This window comes from Aquarana catesbeiana, linkage group LG08 (genome assembly GCF_042186555.1).
Source record: "Aquarana catesbeiana isolate 2022-GZ linkage group LG08, ASM4218655v1, whole genome shotgun sequence".
NCBI classification, from domain to species: Eukaryota; Metazoa; Chordata; class Amphibia; order Anura; family Ranidae; genus Aquarana; species Aquarana catesbeiana.
The window spans coordinates 274703857-274722707 of NC_133331.1; the positions used below are offsets into that span (position 1 = coordinate 274703857).

The window sequence follows — 18851 nt, forward strand, 5'->3', positions numbered from 1 at the left end:
TTAAGTTCTATTGACAGATAGCATGTCTATTTTTATTTATATACTTTTTTAATGCACAATAATAAAATTGTGGAGAATAATACTTGGCTATGTTTTTTACTTCAAATGACAGTTTGGGAGTAGGGAGTTACATTTAAAAAAATACAATATAAAATTGACAAGGGACACCAACATAGCTGTATCTTTGATCTTAAAAACTAGGGGATAATGGTGTTGGGGTAACTTGCCCAAATGAAAAAAAAAAAACATAATAATATTATTCTTCATATCACTAGAAAAAAAAAGCCTTTGAAAATTTGTTTGCAATAACTCCATCAGTATCACCAGCAAAGCAGCTTCATTATTATCCCATTAAAGAAGAGAATTGTGCACTGCATTTGGAGATTTCATAATTTGCCACGACATGAATGTTAATTCTCCATTACAAACGCTAGTTTACAAGACCATCTGCTTCTGTTTCCGAGCGTGCGTGTTTATACTTTGGACTTTTGTCCGACGGACTTGTGTACACATGCTCGAACAATCCAACAACACACATTTGTCCGTGGAAAAATTTGAGAACCTGCTAGTCAACATTTGTTTGCGGAAAGTCCGACAACAATTGTCCGATGGAGCATACACACGGTCGGACTTACCGCCAACATCCTGACATCGAACATTTTGCGTCGGAAAGTCTGATCGTGTGTACGTGGCTTTACACTTGCTTTAAAATACTGAAATGATAAAACACAAAAAGAGAGTGTTCCAATCTTGAATTTTAACTTAAATTTAATGTTAAAATCACATGAAATACACTCACAAAAGGTTGAAATAGGATCGGCATACTTACCAACTGTCCAAGATTTGGAAGAACATCCCTGCTTTTTTATAATACAATAGAAAAGCTCAGCGCTTAGGAGAGAAAAGAAAAGAAGGTGTGCAGCCTCCTCTAATAAGCCCCCTATAGGGCTAATCAGTGTGACGTAAGTGAAGAATGGGGTGAATGGCGCTCCCTATTTTAAGTGAACTGGATGTGTAAAAAAGGTGCAAAACGTCCACTGTAATGCACTATAAGTGATACCTCTTTACAAATAAAAATTAATACTAAAGCATAACATATAAAATACAGTGATACCACTCAATTGTAATATTAGACATATGAGCATTGGTGTACCAATCTGTGCCAGATGTGTATCATATCAAGTCCAGTGTGGTAAACATAACAATAATAAAAGTCCAAAAGATAATCCAAAATATAATAATAATAATAATGAAAAAATATTAAACACTGAAATATTGAAAAATGGTATTCCAAAAAAAGACAATGTGTTTGCAAAAAAAAAAAAAAAAAAAAAAAAGTTTTTCAGAAGGAAAAAATGTGTTTGCAAAAAAAAAGGTTTGCTATATACAGTTCAAACTGCTGGTGACTCTTGTGCTCAAATCAACAGGTGACTTCTGTGCTCCCCTATGGTTCCCCACTCACCAGCTCCTCATACCCCTACGGGGGTTACAGGCATTAAGGAACATCAAAGGTGGTCCTCGTGGATGGTCTCCTGTGGTCCCTCTGTCAATGGTCCAATTTCCACTAAAGCGGGACGTCCAGAGCAGTCAGTCATACAGCACAGCCTCATAATTCATGAATTTTACTCTCTGGGTTCATCAGAAAGGAAAGAGAATCAGACTTCCTTTTATATCCTGATGAGAAGGAATCTTCTTCTTCTGCTTTGTCCTCTCCCGGACAATCTTTACTGGAAATAGTACATTCCCAAAATCCTCTGGCTCTACAGTCTCATATTGTACCTGATGAGGACTTCTCATTGGTAGCTATGAGTGGTCTTTGAAGTCACACTCCAGCAAAACTTAAAGGAGGCCCCTAATATATATATACGGGGTCTCTGACCTTCCTACACAGGGGTCTCCATTCAGCTTCTGGAAAAAAGAAGCTGAATGGAGACCCCTGTGTAGGAAGGCACAGATATGCTGATATGAATTGGCTCTGGTCTAAATTGGCTCTAGTAGGTGTATGTATTAATGTGAGCTAAGGACCTTAGATTGTAAGTTCCTCGAGGGCAGGAACTGATGTGAACGTACAATACTGTATATGTAAAGCGCAGTGTATAGTTGACGGCGTTATATACTGTAAATACCTGTAATAATAATACCAGATAATATTTTGTGATCACTGGGAAAAAATGAAACTCTGTATTGTCAGTGGGAGTAAGATAAAATAGAGCTCATGGTTATGTCAGTGGGATAAAGTGAACCCTATAGTTTGTATCGCTGGGATAAAATAAACACCATATTGTTGATGACCATATGAGGAAAATAAACTCCAAATAGCTAGTGTTAGCAGGAGCAAGAACAAGCATTGGTTTTCAGTGGTAGCTTTCCAGAACTCCCAACCCCTGTGTTGCTGCTCTGCCTCTGCTGACCGTGAGTATGCTGTGATTGCCAGATAGGAGACAACGATCAGCGCCGGGATAACTGCAATGCCAGGTGCTGGAAAGCAGAGGGATCCAGTACTGGGCACCCCTCTGCCACTCTGCCAAGTGTCTTGGATCCTGCAGGACATCCTGTGGGATGTGGACACTGTGGGACAGTCTCCAAAATCTTGGGACATTCCTGCAGGACTGAGACACTTGCCAACTATATCACCAGGTGATTATAGCAGGTTTTCCTGTGCAGGGGAACATGCAGGTAAACAAAGGTAAGAGTATAACTTTTCCAGCCTCCTGGTTAACCTGGTGAGTCTATTATTATTCACAGGCAGACCTGCATACCACCAACTCAATTTTAAAACAGGAACAGAAGGTCATGTGGATTTACCAGGCAGGTGCAGGCCCCAGTATAGAGTGGTGACTTGGAGCCCAACCTCATTCTATTTTGTCAGGATCCATAATCCAAAACAGACAGATCCAGTTTCTTGTCATAGCCACTATTGTATTACTCTGATAACATGTCATTTGTATTATGGCATTGGTTTGGTAAAAAGGTACCAGATAGGTATTACTGCATTACTTTGGTACCATATCATTATGCTGGGTCCAGTAAAATCGCATGTCTTTGTTTCTCATAAAAAATAATACAAAAGCCTTTAGAATAATATACATTTATTTTTTTAATTGTGGATTGCCTTGAAGTAAAATAGGAATTAAAGATTCACGCCTCTAGTAAACTCTTCACACCTTTAATGTCTTCATTTCTTTAGCGAGACATCATTCGTACAAACTCTGCAAGGCAAAACATCACATGAGTGTCAGATGTGGAGCTGAAAGGTCATTTCAGAAAATAAAATTAGGTTATACCTCAATTTAAAGGAGAACTAAATATATTTTTTAATGCAAACAAACTGAAAGTACAAGTTAAAGCCCAGCACTGGGCAAAAAAGTAATTATTCCTCGCAGTGGGGCTGCAACTGCACTGGAAATATTACTTACTCATTTTGTCTAAAGGAAAGGAAGGGAAGGGAAAGGAAAAACAGTTTTACTTACCTGATTTTCTGCTTTCCTGGCTAGCGGCACTCCCCCATGATCGGGCGGTGGACTGTCCCTCGGCGTCTTCACTTCAGTGCAGGGCTATGGACCCTGCTCTCGTCTTGATGACGTCAGGACCCTAGAGTGGTGGAGTATGAGGTGCATATGCTGTAGGGACCACTCTAACTGCAGGAGAAGCTGAGGATCAGAAAAGTGGCACAGCCCCACTGCAAAGGATCATTTTTTATTTGCCCAGAGTTAGGATTTAATATTAGTGCACTGCCAAAGTGTTGTCTGCCAAACCATGACGGCGGATGGGCCGACCACCTTGTCAGGTCAGCCCCTAGATTTCTAAACAATGTGGGGTAATTTTGAGAGTATATTGTGTTCCAAGTTGGTGTGAGATTTATTCCCGAATATGGGAGGGTATCAGTTTTCCATATAAATTTTGTATGAACGTTTTAGGGCGGATACCATGGGCATTTGCAAATCTATGTTATCTTTTGGTTTATCCATATTTCCAAACAATTACTTATGCCTTAATGAAAATCTGCCATTGCTGACTTGTTTTTAAGGTCATAGGCTCTGTGGCTGTGTTTCTTATTTTTGCTTAATAATTTAATTTACATTAACTCAGAATAAGAAAAGTGAAGTGAGAATTCTCAACCTTCTTTGGTGTTGCAGATAGTGACTCACTAAGTAATGGAGAAATGAAGAGGATGATAGCAGAATGCATCTTCCATATTTCTGCCTCATAAATTTCCTTTATATTACTAAAGTAATGAAATGTATTATAAATAGGGTGTATTGTTTGCAACATTATTCATTTGTCAAACTGAATCAGAACTATCTCCCTAGAGCACACATATGCTTAGCCAAGGAACTGTTACAACCTGTAAACTACCCCACAACATATAATTCAGGTTTTGGTAGAGTTTTTCCTTAACGTTTACATCCAGCTAAAACCTCTTTGGGGAGGGGGCAGGTAGAAGAGGGTGGGATTAGAACCCGGGTCATTTTTTTTACTATTTTAGAGAATTCCTCTTACTGTTAAAGTGACACCAATTTCACCAAACAAGAAGTGAGGACAGATCTGCAGCAGGTGCACAGGCAGCAATAAAAAGCTGACAGAAGTTATCCCCTTTGCTTATTACTATATTGTAAGAAAAAAAACATTTGTTTGTGTTGCTATTGGATATTTTCCTTTTACCTCATGTCTGGTGAAATCATTGTCAACGGGGCAGTAAGTGAGGGAACATCTCTCAAGCAGAACCCTGCAAAGCCATAAAAGCCTCAAAGAGGTTCTAATTCTTCCCCACTCTTCCTAAAACTAAAAAATATGCTCTGTTTGGACTTAAAACCTAAAGATTTATGAACGCACTGTGTGTCCATAGTGAGTTTGTAGCCAGATTGCCAGTTCATTGGGATAGGTAAGCCTGATTTCTTGACCCAGCTTCACTTGCTCTTCCACTGCAACCCCAATACATATTTCCAGGTGTGGAAACATGTTATACCGGTTTCATTTTCACCACAATTCAAATTTTGGTGCCAGTCCTAAAAACTGCTTCCATTGAGTAATTTAACTTTGCCATATCTGAAATTTGAACAGTAATTTTGCGGGCGTGGACAACACAGTGAAGTAGAACAGAACAGGTATGTGATGGGACTTTTTGGTGCCTACACTTCAGACTGCCTTATCTGTTCTTTTTTTCCATTCAGTTAATGACCCATGGGATCTTGATTTATCAGACCAGTGGTTCCTAACCTTACATGCCAGGACATTTTGGGGTACAAGAGAAAACTTCAGTATTGGTGGAAGGCTAGGCAGCTGGGCTGCCCCAGTATAATGTGCTTCCATGGTGCAGGCAGCCTGGCCTCACAGTGACATCGGTTGTTATGGTGCTGTTGGCCAACCCACCTGCACCATGAAAATACATGACGCTGACCACCCACATGGCCTGACCACCCACATCCTAGCAACCAATGGACTGCCTGCACAATGGAAACCATGACATTGTGCAAGCCTGGCTGCCTAGCATACAACCACTACTTACCTACCAGTCAGAGGGGAATGCCCTGTCTGCTGATAGTAAAGAGAAGATGATGGCAATATCTGTCATGCTGCCTGCAGTGATGGTTGGAGGCTGGAGTTTAGACAGCACACAAATCAAGACTCAGTTCAGATGTCTCAGGGGGCAGAAATCAAGATCTTTTAAGAACAGCCTTCAGCAATTAATCATCTACTTTTCATTTTCTAGTCTACAGTGTAGAAACAACTGATAGGATGCTGTGGACAACACAAACGCTATTTCTTTCAGACACTTTTATAAATAAGGTCCAAAGTTCTTGGAGCATGTACCTTCAAAATCTACAAGTCCATCTCCATTCACATCCACATCTCTCAGGATTTCATCGACTTCTCGAGGAGCAAGTTGCTGACCCAAGAGTTTTCTCATGGCCTCTCGCAGTTCTCGTGTGCTGATTCGCCCATCACCATTTGAGTCAAACTGAAAGTGAAAACAAAAGATGAAAAAAGATTATGATGCGATAGGACTGCACAGTAAGGTAGCCATACAATACAGTAAGCATTTGTTGGTAAGATTACGACTGTTTTTGTACACTATGTCTGTGGAAACTAGCAGTTATCTCCTGCTGTTCATTTTTGAAGAACTAGTACTGTTTTTATTCAGGCAACCAGTATTGCTTGCCGTTTTATTCAAGCCATGCCATGAATGATAACTGTCACAGTTGCTTGTGCTCTCAACAGAACTGTCAAGACATCAAATGATTGGTGTCATAACTGATAACATGTGTACAATGTTAACTGTAGATCAAACAGAGACTAAGATAGCAGCTTCCTTGGCCTGTAAAGGATTGGAGGGTTCAGTTCAGCTTTAACGGATAATTGTTGAGTGCAGTAATTTACAGCAACTAGTAGAGTTACAGTATAAGGAGGGCCAAAGCTCTTTTGGCCCTACTTATCCTGGCGAACACAGGAGTGCATTTCATTCTGCGTTTCTGTGACCCGTATTCAGCCTGTCGGCTGACCTCGCTCAGCCGGTCTAGACTCATGCGAGATCTTTACTATCAGGATCCATCCAGATGCCTGGACTCAGCCTCCCAGTAGACTGCTGAGAGCCTGAGCCAGCTGCTCCCACCCCCTCCACACCCCGGTGCTCCAGTAAACGCTGGAAGGGCAGAGCACAGAGTTGGTGACTGACAGTCATCGCTCTGTGCTCAGAGCAGATCTGTGAACTAAGCAATCAGTAGTCTTTGATCACTTAGTTCTCGGTGTACAGGCAGCAGCGGGGGATAGATGTTTTTTTCATACCTTGCACTTTTCTGATTGGCTGCTATGGGTTACTGCCCTTGGTGAGCAATTAGGAATAAGACCTCTTGGTTGAATATGGCTCATAGTAGATGCTGGGCTCTCAACTACTAAAACTCCTCCCATGCACACATCCAAGGATGATATGAACATTAGGAGGGGCCTAGCCCTGTGTTTGGGAAAATTAAAAAAGGTATACATACACATCTCTCAGTGCCTCCTTTATAACTTTTTATGTAAAGTGTCCTACCTTTCAGCTGTTTGGTTTGGTTCAAAAGCGTTAATGAACTAATAATTATAATAATTAGAAAGTTTCAAAACTAAAAAAATTAATGTCCCAAAAACTAAAAAAAAAAACTAATCCTGCTTGTTTAGTAAGTGTTCATACTCTAAAAGAGTTAATTAAAACTGGTAATTATAACCTGCATTTTGAGATCAATATTATATTACTGTACAACTCCCTATAGATTCATGTATGGCAATGATTGTCTGGCTCTGCTTTATCAGTATAAACATTTGCTTCAAATCACAATATGCTATTCAGATGTGTATGAAGTTTCTTATTCATTAGTCATTATTTTAATATAAACTGTATATACATTTCTTAAAAAGTTCCTTAACTTTTTACATACTTTTTGTATCCTTGCCAAGTAGCTACTGAGAGAAAATCAGTTCAGTTTCTATGATAGCCATGCACAGAGATGGAAGGAAGAAGACACAGTCATTGCTCTGTGAGTAAGCAGAACACGCAGAATGTATATGTAAATGAGCATACCTCTCGAAAAGCATCTCTTAGCTCCTTTACACCAATCATGTCGGCTGTCTCTGCTAGAAGTTTAGGCCCCATTAGCTCTACAAAGTCCTCAAAGTCAACTTTACCCCCTGCTGAGAGCAGAAGAACAATTAGTGAAAAGCAGCAGCATTGACAAGGTAAAAGTATATGTAAACTCTAAAGCCTGGTACACACTATTATTTTTTTTTTCCGTTCAAAAACTGTCAGCTTTGGTCGGAGCTGCTGTACTAACTATGCAAAGTTAGTATAGTGATCTCCCCGCTGAGCTATTGCGTTCTGACAAGGGGATGCCCCCCCCCCCCGCCAGAACACTCCGATCAGCACTCTCCATCATTTGCTGAGAGCATGGGCTCAGCCCTGTATTATCATAGATAATACAGACATCCGTCCCTCCCTCACACCCGGCCCGATCATCGGATTGGCTCTGCCACTCGGGCCTCTGCTTGACATCTCGGCTGTTCCGTGATTGGCTGCCTGCCTGTGTATGTACATCACTATGCAGATCTGGCCGGCGCGGCGCCGGTTCCTCCCACAGGTGCGTGCAATCAATCAGTGGCCGAGAATACTCAGTGCCTGCAGGGCCGATCCTAGGGTCACCGGCGCCTGGGTGCAGAAATATTTTTGGCGCCCCCACATGGGCGTGGTCATCTTACCAACTCCTCCCCTTTACAAATGTTTCTATGGCAACGACTCAAACACAGAGATGCTCCCCTAAGAAGTCTTTGTTACCCTGGGATCCTCCTGTGATCTTTTAATAAAGAAAATACAGGAAGAGGGTACACTAATGAGACCTGGAGGGGGGTCTCTCTTTTGCACACAGAGAGGGCTTCTGTTAGAGTCTGTTAGAAAGAGCCCCCAGACATAATACAGGAGATGGTCAGAGACTGCAGACATAGTACAGGAGATGGTCAGAGACTGCAGACATAGTACAGGAGATGATCTGAGACTGCAGACATAATACAGGAGATGGTCAGAGACTGCAGACAAAGTACAGGAGATGATCAGAGACTGCAGACAGGATATAAGAGATGATCAGAGACTGCAGACATGGTACAGGAGATGGTCAGAGACTGCAGACATAATACAGGAGATGATCAGAGACTGCAGACATAGTACAGGAGATGATCAGAGACTGCAGACATAGTACAGGAGATGATCAGAGACTGCAGACATACTACAGGAGATGATCAGAGACTGCAGACATAGTACAGGAGATGGTCAGAGACTGCAGATATAATACAGGAGATGGTCAGAGACTGCAGACATAATACAGGAGATGGTCAGAGACTGCAGACAAAGTACAGGAGATGATCAGAGACTGCAGACAGGATATAAGAGATGATCAGAGACTGCAGACATGGTACAGGAGATGGTCAGAGACTGCAGACATAATACAGGAGATGATCAGAGACTGCAGACATAGTACAGGAGATGATCAGAGACTGCAGACATAGTACAGGAGATGATCAGAGACTGCAGACATAGTACAGGAGATGATCAGAGACTGCAGACATACTACAGGAGATGATCAGAGACTGCAGACATAGTACAGGAGATGGTCAGAGACTGCAGACAGGATATAAGAGATGATCAGAGACTGCAGACATAGTACAGGAGATGGTCAGAGACTGCAGACATAGTACAGGAGATGATCAGAGACTGCAGACAGGATATAAGAGATGATCAGAGACTGCAGACATAATACAGGAGATGATCAGAGACTGCAGACATAGTACAGGAGATGATCAGAGACTGCAGACATAGTACAGGAGATGGTCAGAGACTGCAGACATAATACAGGAGATGATCAGAGACTGCAGACATAATACAGGAGATGATCAGAGACTGCAGACATAGTACAGGAGATGATCAGAGACTGCAGACATAGTACAGGAGATGATCAGAGACTGCAGACATAATACAGGAGATGATCAGAGACTGCAGACATAGTACAGGAGATGATCAGAGACTGCAGACATACTACAGGAGATAATCAGAGACTGCAGACATACTACAGGAGATGATCAGCGACTGCAGACATACTACAGGAGATGATCAGAGACTGCAGACAGGATATAAGAGATGATCAGAGACTGCAGACATAGTACAGGAGATGGTCAGAGACTGCAGACATAATACAGGAGATGATCAGAGACTGCAGACATAGTACAGGAGATGATCAGAGACTGCAGACATAGTACAGGAGATGATCAGAGACTGCAGACATAGTACAGGAGATGATCAGAGACTGCAGACATAGTACATGAGATGATCAGAGACTGCAGACATAGTACAGGAGATGATCAGAGACTGCAGACATAATACAGGAGATGATCAGAGACTGCAGACATAGTACAGGAGATGATCAGAGACTGCAGACATAATACAGGAGATGATCAGAGACTGCAGACATAATACAGGAGATGATCAGAGACTGCAGACATATTACAGGGGATGGTCAGAGACTGCAGACATAGTACAGGAGATGATCAGAGACTGCAGACATAGTACAGGAGATGATCAGAGACTGCAGACATAGTACAGGAGATGATCAGAGACTGCAGACAGGATATAAGAGATGATCAAAGACTTCAGACATAGTACAGGAGATGATCAGAGACTGCAGACATAATACAGGAGATGATCAGAGACTGCAGACATAATACAGGAGATGGTCAGAGACTGCAGACAAAGTACAGGAGATGATCAGAGACTGCAGACATAGTACATGAGATGATCAGAGACTGCAGACATAGTACAGGAGATGATCAGAGACTGCAGACATAGTACAGGAGATGATCAGAGACTGCAGACATAGTACATGAGATGATCAGAGACTGCAGACATAGTACAGGAGATGATCAGAGACTGCAGAAATAGTACAGGAGATGATCAGAGACTGCAGACATAGTACAGGAGATGATCAGAGACTGCAGACATAGTACAGGAGATGATCAGAGACTGCAGACATAATACAGGAGATGATCAGAGACTGCAGACATAGTACAGGAGATGATCAGAGACTGCAGACATAGTACAGGAGATGATCAGAGACTGCAGACATATTACAGCAGATGGTCAGAGACTGCAGACATAGTACAGTAGATGATCAGAGACTGCAGACATAGTACAGGAGATGATCAGAGACTGCAGACATAGTACAGGAGATGGTCAGAGACTGCAGACAGGATATAAGAGATGATCAGAGACTGCAGACATAGTACAGGAGATGATCAGAGACTGTAGACATAGTACAGGAGATGGTCAGAAACTGCAGACATAGTACAGGAGAAGATCAGAGACTGCAGACATACTACAGGAGATGATCAGAGACTGCAGACAGGATATAAGAGATGATCAGAGACTGCAGGCACAGTACAGGAGATGATCAGAGACTGCAGACATAGTACAGGAGATGATCAGAGACTGCAAACATAATACAGGAGATGATCAGAGACTGCAGACATAATACAGGAGATGATCAGAGACTGCAGACATATTACAGGAGATGGTCAGAGACTGCAGACATATTACAGGAGATGGTCAGAGACTGCAGACAGGATATAAGAGATGATCAGAGACTGCAGACATAATACAGGAGATGATCAGAGACTGCAGACATAGTACAGGAGATGATCAGAGACTGCAGACATAATACAGGAGATGATCAGAGACTGCAGACATACTACAGGAGATGATCAGCGACTGCAGACATACTACAGGAGATGATCAGAGACTGCAGACAGGATATAAGAGATGATCAGAGACTGCAGACATAGTACAGGAGATGGTCAGAGACTGCAGACATAGTACATGAGATGATCAGAGACTGCAGACATAGTACAGGAGATGATCAGAGACTGCAGACATAGTACAGGAGATGATCAGAGACTGCAGACATAGTACATGAGATGATCAGAGACTGCAGACATAGTACAGGAGATGATCAGAGACTGCAGACATAGTACAGGAGATGATCAGAGACTGCAGACATAGTACAGGAGATGATCAGAGACTGCAGACATAGTACATGAGATGATCAGAGACTGCAGACATAGTACAGGAGATGATCAGAGACTGCAGACATAGTACAGGAGATGATCAGAGACTGCAGACATAATACAGGAGATGATCAGAGACTGCAGACATAGTACAGGAGATGATCAGAGACTGCAGACATAGTACAGGAGATGATCAGAGACTGCAGACATAGTACAGGAGATGATCAGAGACTGCAGACAGGATATAAGAGATGATCAAAGACTTCAGACATAGTACAGGAGATGATCAGAGACTGCAGACATAATACAGGAGATGATCAGAGACTGCAGACATAGTACAGGAGATGATCAGAGACTGCAGACATAGTACAGGAGATGATCAGAGACTGCAGACATAGTACAGGAGATGATCAGAGACTGCAGACATAATACAGGAGATGATCAGAGACTGCAGACATAGTACAGGAGATGAACAGAGACTGCAGACATACTACAGGAGATGATCAGAGACTGCAGACATACTACAGGAGATGATCAGAGACTGCAGACATACTACAGGAGATGATCAGAGACTGCAGACAGGATATAAGAGATGATCAGAGACTGCAGACATAGTACAGGAGATGGTCAGAGACTGCATACATAATACAGGAGATGATCAGAGACTGCAGACATAGTACAGGAGATGATCAGAGACTGCAGACATAGTACATGAGATGATCAGAGGCTGCAGACATAGTACATGAGATGATCAGAGACTGCAGACATAGTACAGGAGATGATCAGAGACTGCAGACATAATGCAGGAAATGATCAGAGACTGCAGGCATAGTACAAGAGATGATCAGAGACTGCAGACATAATACAGGAGATGGTCAGAGACTGCAGACAAAGTACAGGAGATGATCAGAGACTGCAGACAGGATATAAGAGATGATCAGAGACTGCAGACATGGTACAGGAGATGGTCAGAGACTGCAGACATAATACAGGAGATGATCAGAGACTGCAGACATAGTACAGGAGATGATCAGAGACTGCAGACATAGTACAGGAGATGATCAGAGACTGCAGACATAGTACAGGAGATGATCAGAAACTGCAGACATAGTACAGGAGATGATCAGAAACTGCAGACATAGTACAGGAGATGATCAGAGACTGCAGACATAATACAGGAGATGATCAGAGACTGCAGACATAGTACAGGAGATGATCAGAGACTGCAGACATACTACAGGAGATGATCAGAGACTGCAGACATACTACAGGAGATGATCAGAGACTGCAGACATACTACAGGAGATGATCAGAGACTGCAGACAGGATATAAGAGATGATCAGAGACTGCAGACATAGTACAGGAGATGGTCAGAGACTGCATACATAATACAGGAGATGATCAGAGTCTGCAGACATAGTACAGGAGATGATCAGAGACTGCAGACAGGATATAAGAGATGATCAGAGACTGCAGACATATTACAGGAGATGGTCAGAGACTGCAGACATAGTACAGTAGATGATCAGAGACTGCAGACATAGTACAGGAGATGATCAGAGACTGCAGACATAGTACAGGAGATGGTCAGAGACTGCAGACAGGATATAAGAGATGATCAGAGACTGCAGACATAGTACAGGAGATGATCAGAGACTGTAGACATAGTACAGGAGATGGTCAGAGACTGCAGACATAGTACAGGAGAAGATCAGAGACTGCAGACATACTACAGGAGATGATCAGAGACTGCAGACAGGATATAAGAGATGATCAGAGACTGCAGGCACAGTACAGGAGATGATCAGAGACTGCAGACATAGTACAGGAGATGATCAGAGACTGCAAACATAATACAGGAGATGATCAGAGACTGCAGACATAATACAGGAGATGATCAGAGACTGCAGACATATTACAGGAGATGGTCAGAGACTGCAGACATAGTACAGGAGATGATCAGAGACTGCAGACAGGATATAAGAGATGATCAGAGACTGCAGACATAATACAGGAGATGATCAGAGACTGCAGACATAGTACAGGAGATGATCAGAGACTGCAGACATAATACAGGAGATGATCAGAGACTGCAGACATAATACAGGAGATGATCAGAGACTGCAGACATAATACAGGAGATGATCAGAGACTGCAGACATAGTACAGGAGATGATCAGAGACTGCAGACATAGTACAGGAGATGATCAGAGACTGCAGACATAGTACAGGAGATGATCAGAGACTGCAGACATAATACAGCAGATGATCAGAGACTGCAGACATAGTACAGGAGATGATCAGAGACTGCAGACATAGTACAGGAGATGATCAGAGACTGCAGACATAGTACATGAGATGATCAGAGACTGCAGACATAGTACAGGAGATGATCAGAGACTGCAGACATAGTACAGGAGATGATCAGAGACTGCAGACATAATACAGCAGATGATCAGAGACTGCAGACATAGTACAGGAGATGATCAGAGACTGCAGACATAGTACAGGAGATGATCAGAGACTGCAGACAGGATATAAGAGATGATCAAAGACTTCAGACATAGTACAGGAGATGATCAGAGACTGCAGACATAATACAGGAGATGATCAGAGACTGCAGACATAGTACAGGAGATGATCAGAGACTGCAGACATAGTACAGGAGATGATCAGAGACTGCAGACATAATACAGGAGATGATCAGAGACTGCAGACATAGTACAGGAGATGAACAGAGACTGCAGACATACTACAGGAAATGATCAGAGACTGCAGACATACTACAGGAGATGATCAGAGACTGCAGACATACTACAGGAGATGATCAGAGACTGCAGACAGGATATAAGAGATGATCAGAGACTGCAGACATAGTACAGGAGATGGTCAGAGACTGCATACATAATACAGGAGATGGTCAGAGACTGCAGACATATTACAGGAGATGATCAGAGACTGCAAACATAATACAGGAGATGATCAGAGACTGCAGACATAATACAGGAGATGATCAGAGACTGCAGACATATTACAGGAGATGGTCAGAGACTGCAGACATAGTAAAGGAGATGATCAGAGACTGCAGACATAGTAAAGGAGATGATCAGAGACTGCAGACATAGTAAAGGAGATGATCAGAGACTGCAGACATAGTACAGGAGATGATCAGAGACTGCAGACATAGTACAGGAGATGGTCAGAGACTGCATTTCCTATGGACGTTAGTAAATAATGGCCAATCGACCCTCTCACCTGACCCAGCGATACAGCAACGGTTCCTCTGATCAGGAGTCACCTCACTCTGAATTGCCCGTGGTGACTCCGCTGGATAGCACCCAGATCTGTATTCTGACAATGACTTAATTCCTTTCTCCACCAGGGATGGTGCTAGGCTGTGTGGCTTTCCCTCTGGTGGCGCAGGGCAGCGGGGTTCTCTCTCTGATGGGGTTCCCTCAGCACTGTCCTCTCCCTCTGGAGTCCTGGGTGTACTTCCCTGAAAGCTTTCCCGGACTCCTGGCTCTCTCTCCCCCATTCAGCTGAGCATGCTGTGTGAGCTCCAGTTTCCGTGTTACAGTGGGGCTGCCAGTCCTCGGGACTACATGTCCCACAATCCTCTTCTCTGCTCCTTTTTCTATTCTGTTTCTTCCCTGGGCATATGAACGCGGGGGAAGATACATAGTGGGCAGCTGTGCTGGCAAGCGCTGCTCACTAGTACAGCAGCGTGCGCGAGAGGGAGAGGGAGGGGGGAGAGGGAGGTAAGAAGAGCCCGCAGCTGCATTGGCATCACTAGGGTTGGGGTCACTCCCCCTTCCACCAACTATAGTCGCCCCTCAGTACAGACCCCCCTCCACTAAGTATAGACCCCCTCCATCAGTGAAGAACCCGCACTAAGTATAAACCCCTCCCTCAGTACAGACCTTCCTCAGTACAGACCCCCCCAGGAAAACCCCCCTCCATTAGTACAGACCCCCCCAGGACAGACCCCCCTGCATTAGTACAGACCCCCCCAGGACAGACCCCCCTCCATTAGTACAGACCCCCCGGGACAGACCCCACCTCCATTAGTACAGACCCCCTTCCATTAGTACAGACCCCCCAGGACAGACCCCTCCTTCATTAGTACAGACCCCCCATTAGTACAGACCCCCCAGGACAGACCCCCCCTCAATTAGTACAGACCCCCCAGGACAGACCCCCCTCCATTAGTACAGACCCCCCCCTCCATTAGTACAGACCCCCCAAGACAGACCCCCCTCAATTACTATAGACCCCCCAGGACAAACCCCCCTCCATTACTACAGACCCCCCAGGACAGACCCCCCTCCATTAGTACAGACCCCCCAGGACAGACCCCCCTCCATTAGTACAGACCCCCCCCTCCATTAGTACAGACCCCCCAAGACAGACCCCCCTCAATTACTATAGACCCCCCAGGACAAACCCCCCTCCATTACTACAGACCCCCCAGGACAGACCCCCCTCCATTAGTACAGACCCCCCAGGACAGACCCCCCTCCATTAGTACAGACCCCCCTCCATTAGTACAGACCCCCCATTAGTACAGACCCCCCAAGACAGACCCCCCTCAATTAGTATAGACCCCCCAGGACAGACCCCCCTCCATTACTACAGACCCCCCAGGACAGACCCCCCTCCATTAGTATAGACCCCCCCAGGACAGACCCCCCTCCATTAGTACAGACCCCCCTCCATTAGTATAGACTCCCCCCAGGACAGACACCCCTCCATTAGTACAGACCCCCCCTCCATTAGTACAGACCCCCCAGGACAGACCCCCCTCCATTACTACAGACCCCCCAGGACAGACCCCCTCTCCATTACTACAGACCCCCCAGGACAGACCCCCTCTCCATTACTACAGACCCCCCAGGACAGACCCCCTCTCCATTACTACAGACCCCCCAGGACAGACCCCCCCTCCATTACTACAGACCCCCCAGGACAGACCCCCCCTCCATTACTACAGACCCCCCAGGACAGACCCCCCCTCCATTACTACAGACCCCCCAGGACAGACCCCCCCCTCCATTACTACAAACCCCCCAGGACAGACCCCCCCCTCCATTACTACAGACCCCCCAGGACAGACCTTCCCTCCATTAGTACAGACCCCCCTCTATTAGTAATGACCCCCCAGGGCAGACCCCCCTTCTCCATTATTACAGACCCCCCCCCCCATTAGGGTACAGTACATAAAAACACCCGGGCGGCAGCTGGAGAGGAGAGGAGAGTGTGCAGCCGCGCCGCCCGGGTGGAGAAGAGAAGTGTACACAGCAGGCAGCAGGAGTGAGAGACACAGAGAGGAGGAGAATGTGTCAGCACGGACCGCTCCTCCCCCCCTCCCCCCGCGCGCGACATCACTCACGGCTGGTCTCTCTCCACACAGAGACCAGCCGCTCTGCCTCCCTTCTCATCTCCAGCTTGAGCAGTTAATACAGCGGCGCCTTTCTTCTTAGAACACCGGCAGAGAGGCGCCGCTGGACACAAACAAGAGGAGGAGGAGGAGGGAGGGGAGCACTCTGGCGCTTCAGCGCCCCCACCTCTCTGGCGCTCGGGTGCACTGCACCCCGTGCACCCCGTCTAGGACCGGCCCTGAGTGCCTGGGCCTATCGCATCACAGAAGGAATTCCTGAAGAACCACAGGTAACAGCAGAGCCAGTTAGGAGGAGAATTTAGATATATATATATATTGTTTGGGAAGTTGGACAGCTGAGCTATTGCTGGAAAAGATATTTGTGTGTTATGTAAGCTTCTTCACTTTGTATGGAAGTTACTCAATATAGCCTAGAGAATGTACATCTTTCTATATTGCAATGTATTGCAATGCATCTGTTGTGGCCATATTTTGATCTTAATGAAAACAACCTATACTGTATTGCAATATAGAAAGATGTACATTCTCTAGGCTATATTTATATGGGCATGGTATGCCTGAGACTGAGTAACTTCCATACAAAGTGAAGCTGAATTATCTCAAGAGCTATTTCACACTGCCATCTGGCCACATTATCAGTAAAGCACCGCTAAAACTAGTTTTAGCGGCGCTTTACCATCGTTTTAGGGATGCTATACGGCCGCTAGCGGGACGCTTTTAACCCCCGCTAGTGGTCAAAGAAAGGGTTAAATGCGACTGTGCATCGCCGCTGCCGAAGCGCCCCCCCGAAAAAAGTTCTGCGGACGCCCATGGCTGAGAGCGCTGATCGGGAGTCGGTCAGCTGCTGGTTTCCTTGCATGCATGTCCAACAGAAGTCGGTTGGACAGCCTGACATACACACAGGCTGAAAGTCGGACGTTTTTTTTTTTTAACCGGCCAATGACTCCCGACATTCGACCCGTGTGTACTCGGCTTAACAACAAAATGTGCTCCTGCTTGGTGTACTAAATACATACATCTGTATATATATCATGCAAAAGGGCTAATTTATTAAAGGCAAACATGATGTTCACTTTGCAAGGGAAATGATCCCTGAGCTTAGTGAATGTGGTGAAGTTTTACTTTGCAACGAATACCTGATCATGTGCAAGGAAAATATATCTATATTTTTTTACTTGTATATGAACTTCAGCAAAACTTCACTTCATTCACTAAGCTTTTGGGAAAATTCACTTGAAAAGTTCAACTACCCTTGTAAAGTGAACAGCCTGATTGCCTTTAGTAAATCAACCCCAAAGTGTTTTGTTATATTTGTTTGATAATACAAATAGTAGCTGTTGATTTTGCCAAAAAGCTAAAAATTCCCTGTGCTCTCTGCCTTTGCACAAAGAGGGGTTATGGAGATGAGGAGGAAATAAGGGGAGATCTATGTTCTTTGAAATGAACTGTGTTATCATGTAGGAAGGTTGGGGCACACTATGGGGGTTATTTACGAAAGGCAAATCCACTTTGCACTACAAGTGCACTCCAAGTGCACTTGAAAGTGCACTGAAAGTACACTTGGAAGTGCAGACTCTTTAAATCTAAGGGGAAGATCTGAAATGAGGGGAAGCTCTGCTGATTTTATCATCCAATCATGTGCAAGCTAAAATGCTGTTTTTTATTTTCCTTGCATGTCCCCCTCGGATCTACAGCGACTGAACTTCCAAGTACACTTTCAGTGCACTTGTAGTGCAAAGTGGATTTGCCTTTAGTAAATAACCCCCTCTGTTTCTGGTACATTGACAGTTATTTTTCTGCACTTGCAGTGTGTTTAATGGGATACAACTTGGCGAAAAGTACATGTATTGCAGAGATGTAAAAAATGTTTTTTTTTTA

General features: G+C 44.3%; 1 protein-coding gene across 7 annotated transcripts in view; it reads right to left on the reverse strand.

Annotated features, from left to right (window-relative positions):
- Positions 1-3102: 3102 nt before the first annotated feature.
- Positions 3103-18851, reverse strand: part of LOC141106496 (calcium-binding protein 2-like) — a 170250-nt gene continuing 154501 nt past the window's right edge. For 6 of the 7 annotated variants that reach the window (XM_073597304.1, XM_073597303.1, XM_073597299.1 and 3 more), the window contains 3 exons: positions 7556-7665; positions 5812-5959; positions 3103-3209 (listed from right to left, as the gene is read on the reverse strand). In XM_073597304.1, coding sequence (XP_073453405.1) covers positions 3184-3209; positions 5812-5959; positions 7556-7665 — 284 coding nt within the window. In that variant the 3' untranslated portion in view covers positions 3103-3183. The remainder of the gene's footprint in view (positions 3210-5811; positions 5960-7555; positions 7666-18851) is intronic. The other variant, XM_073597300.1, reaches the window with a different exon arrangement.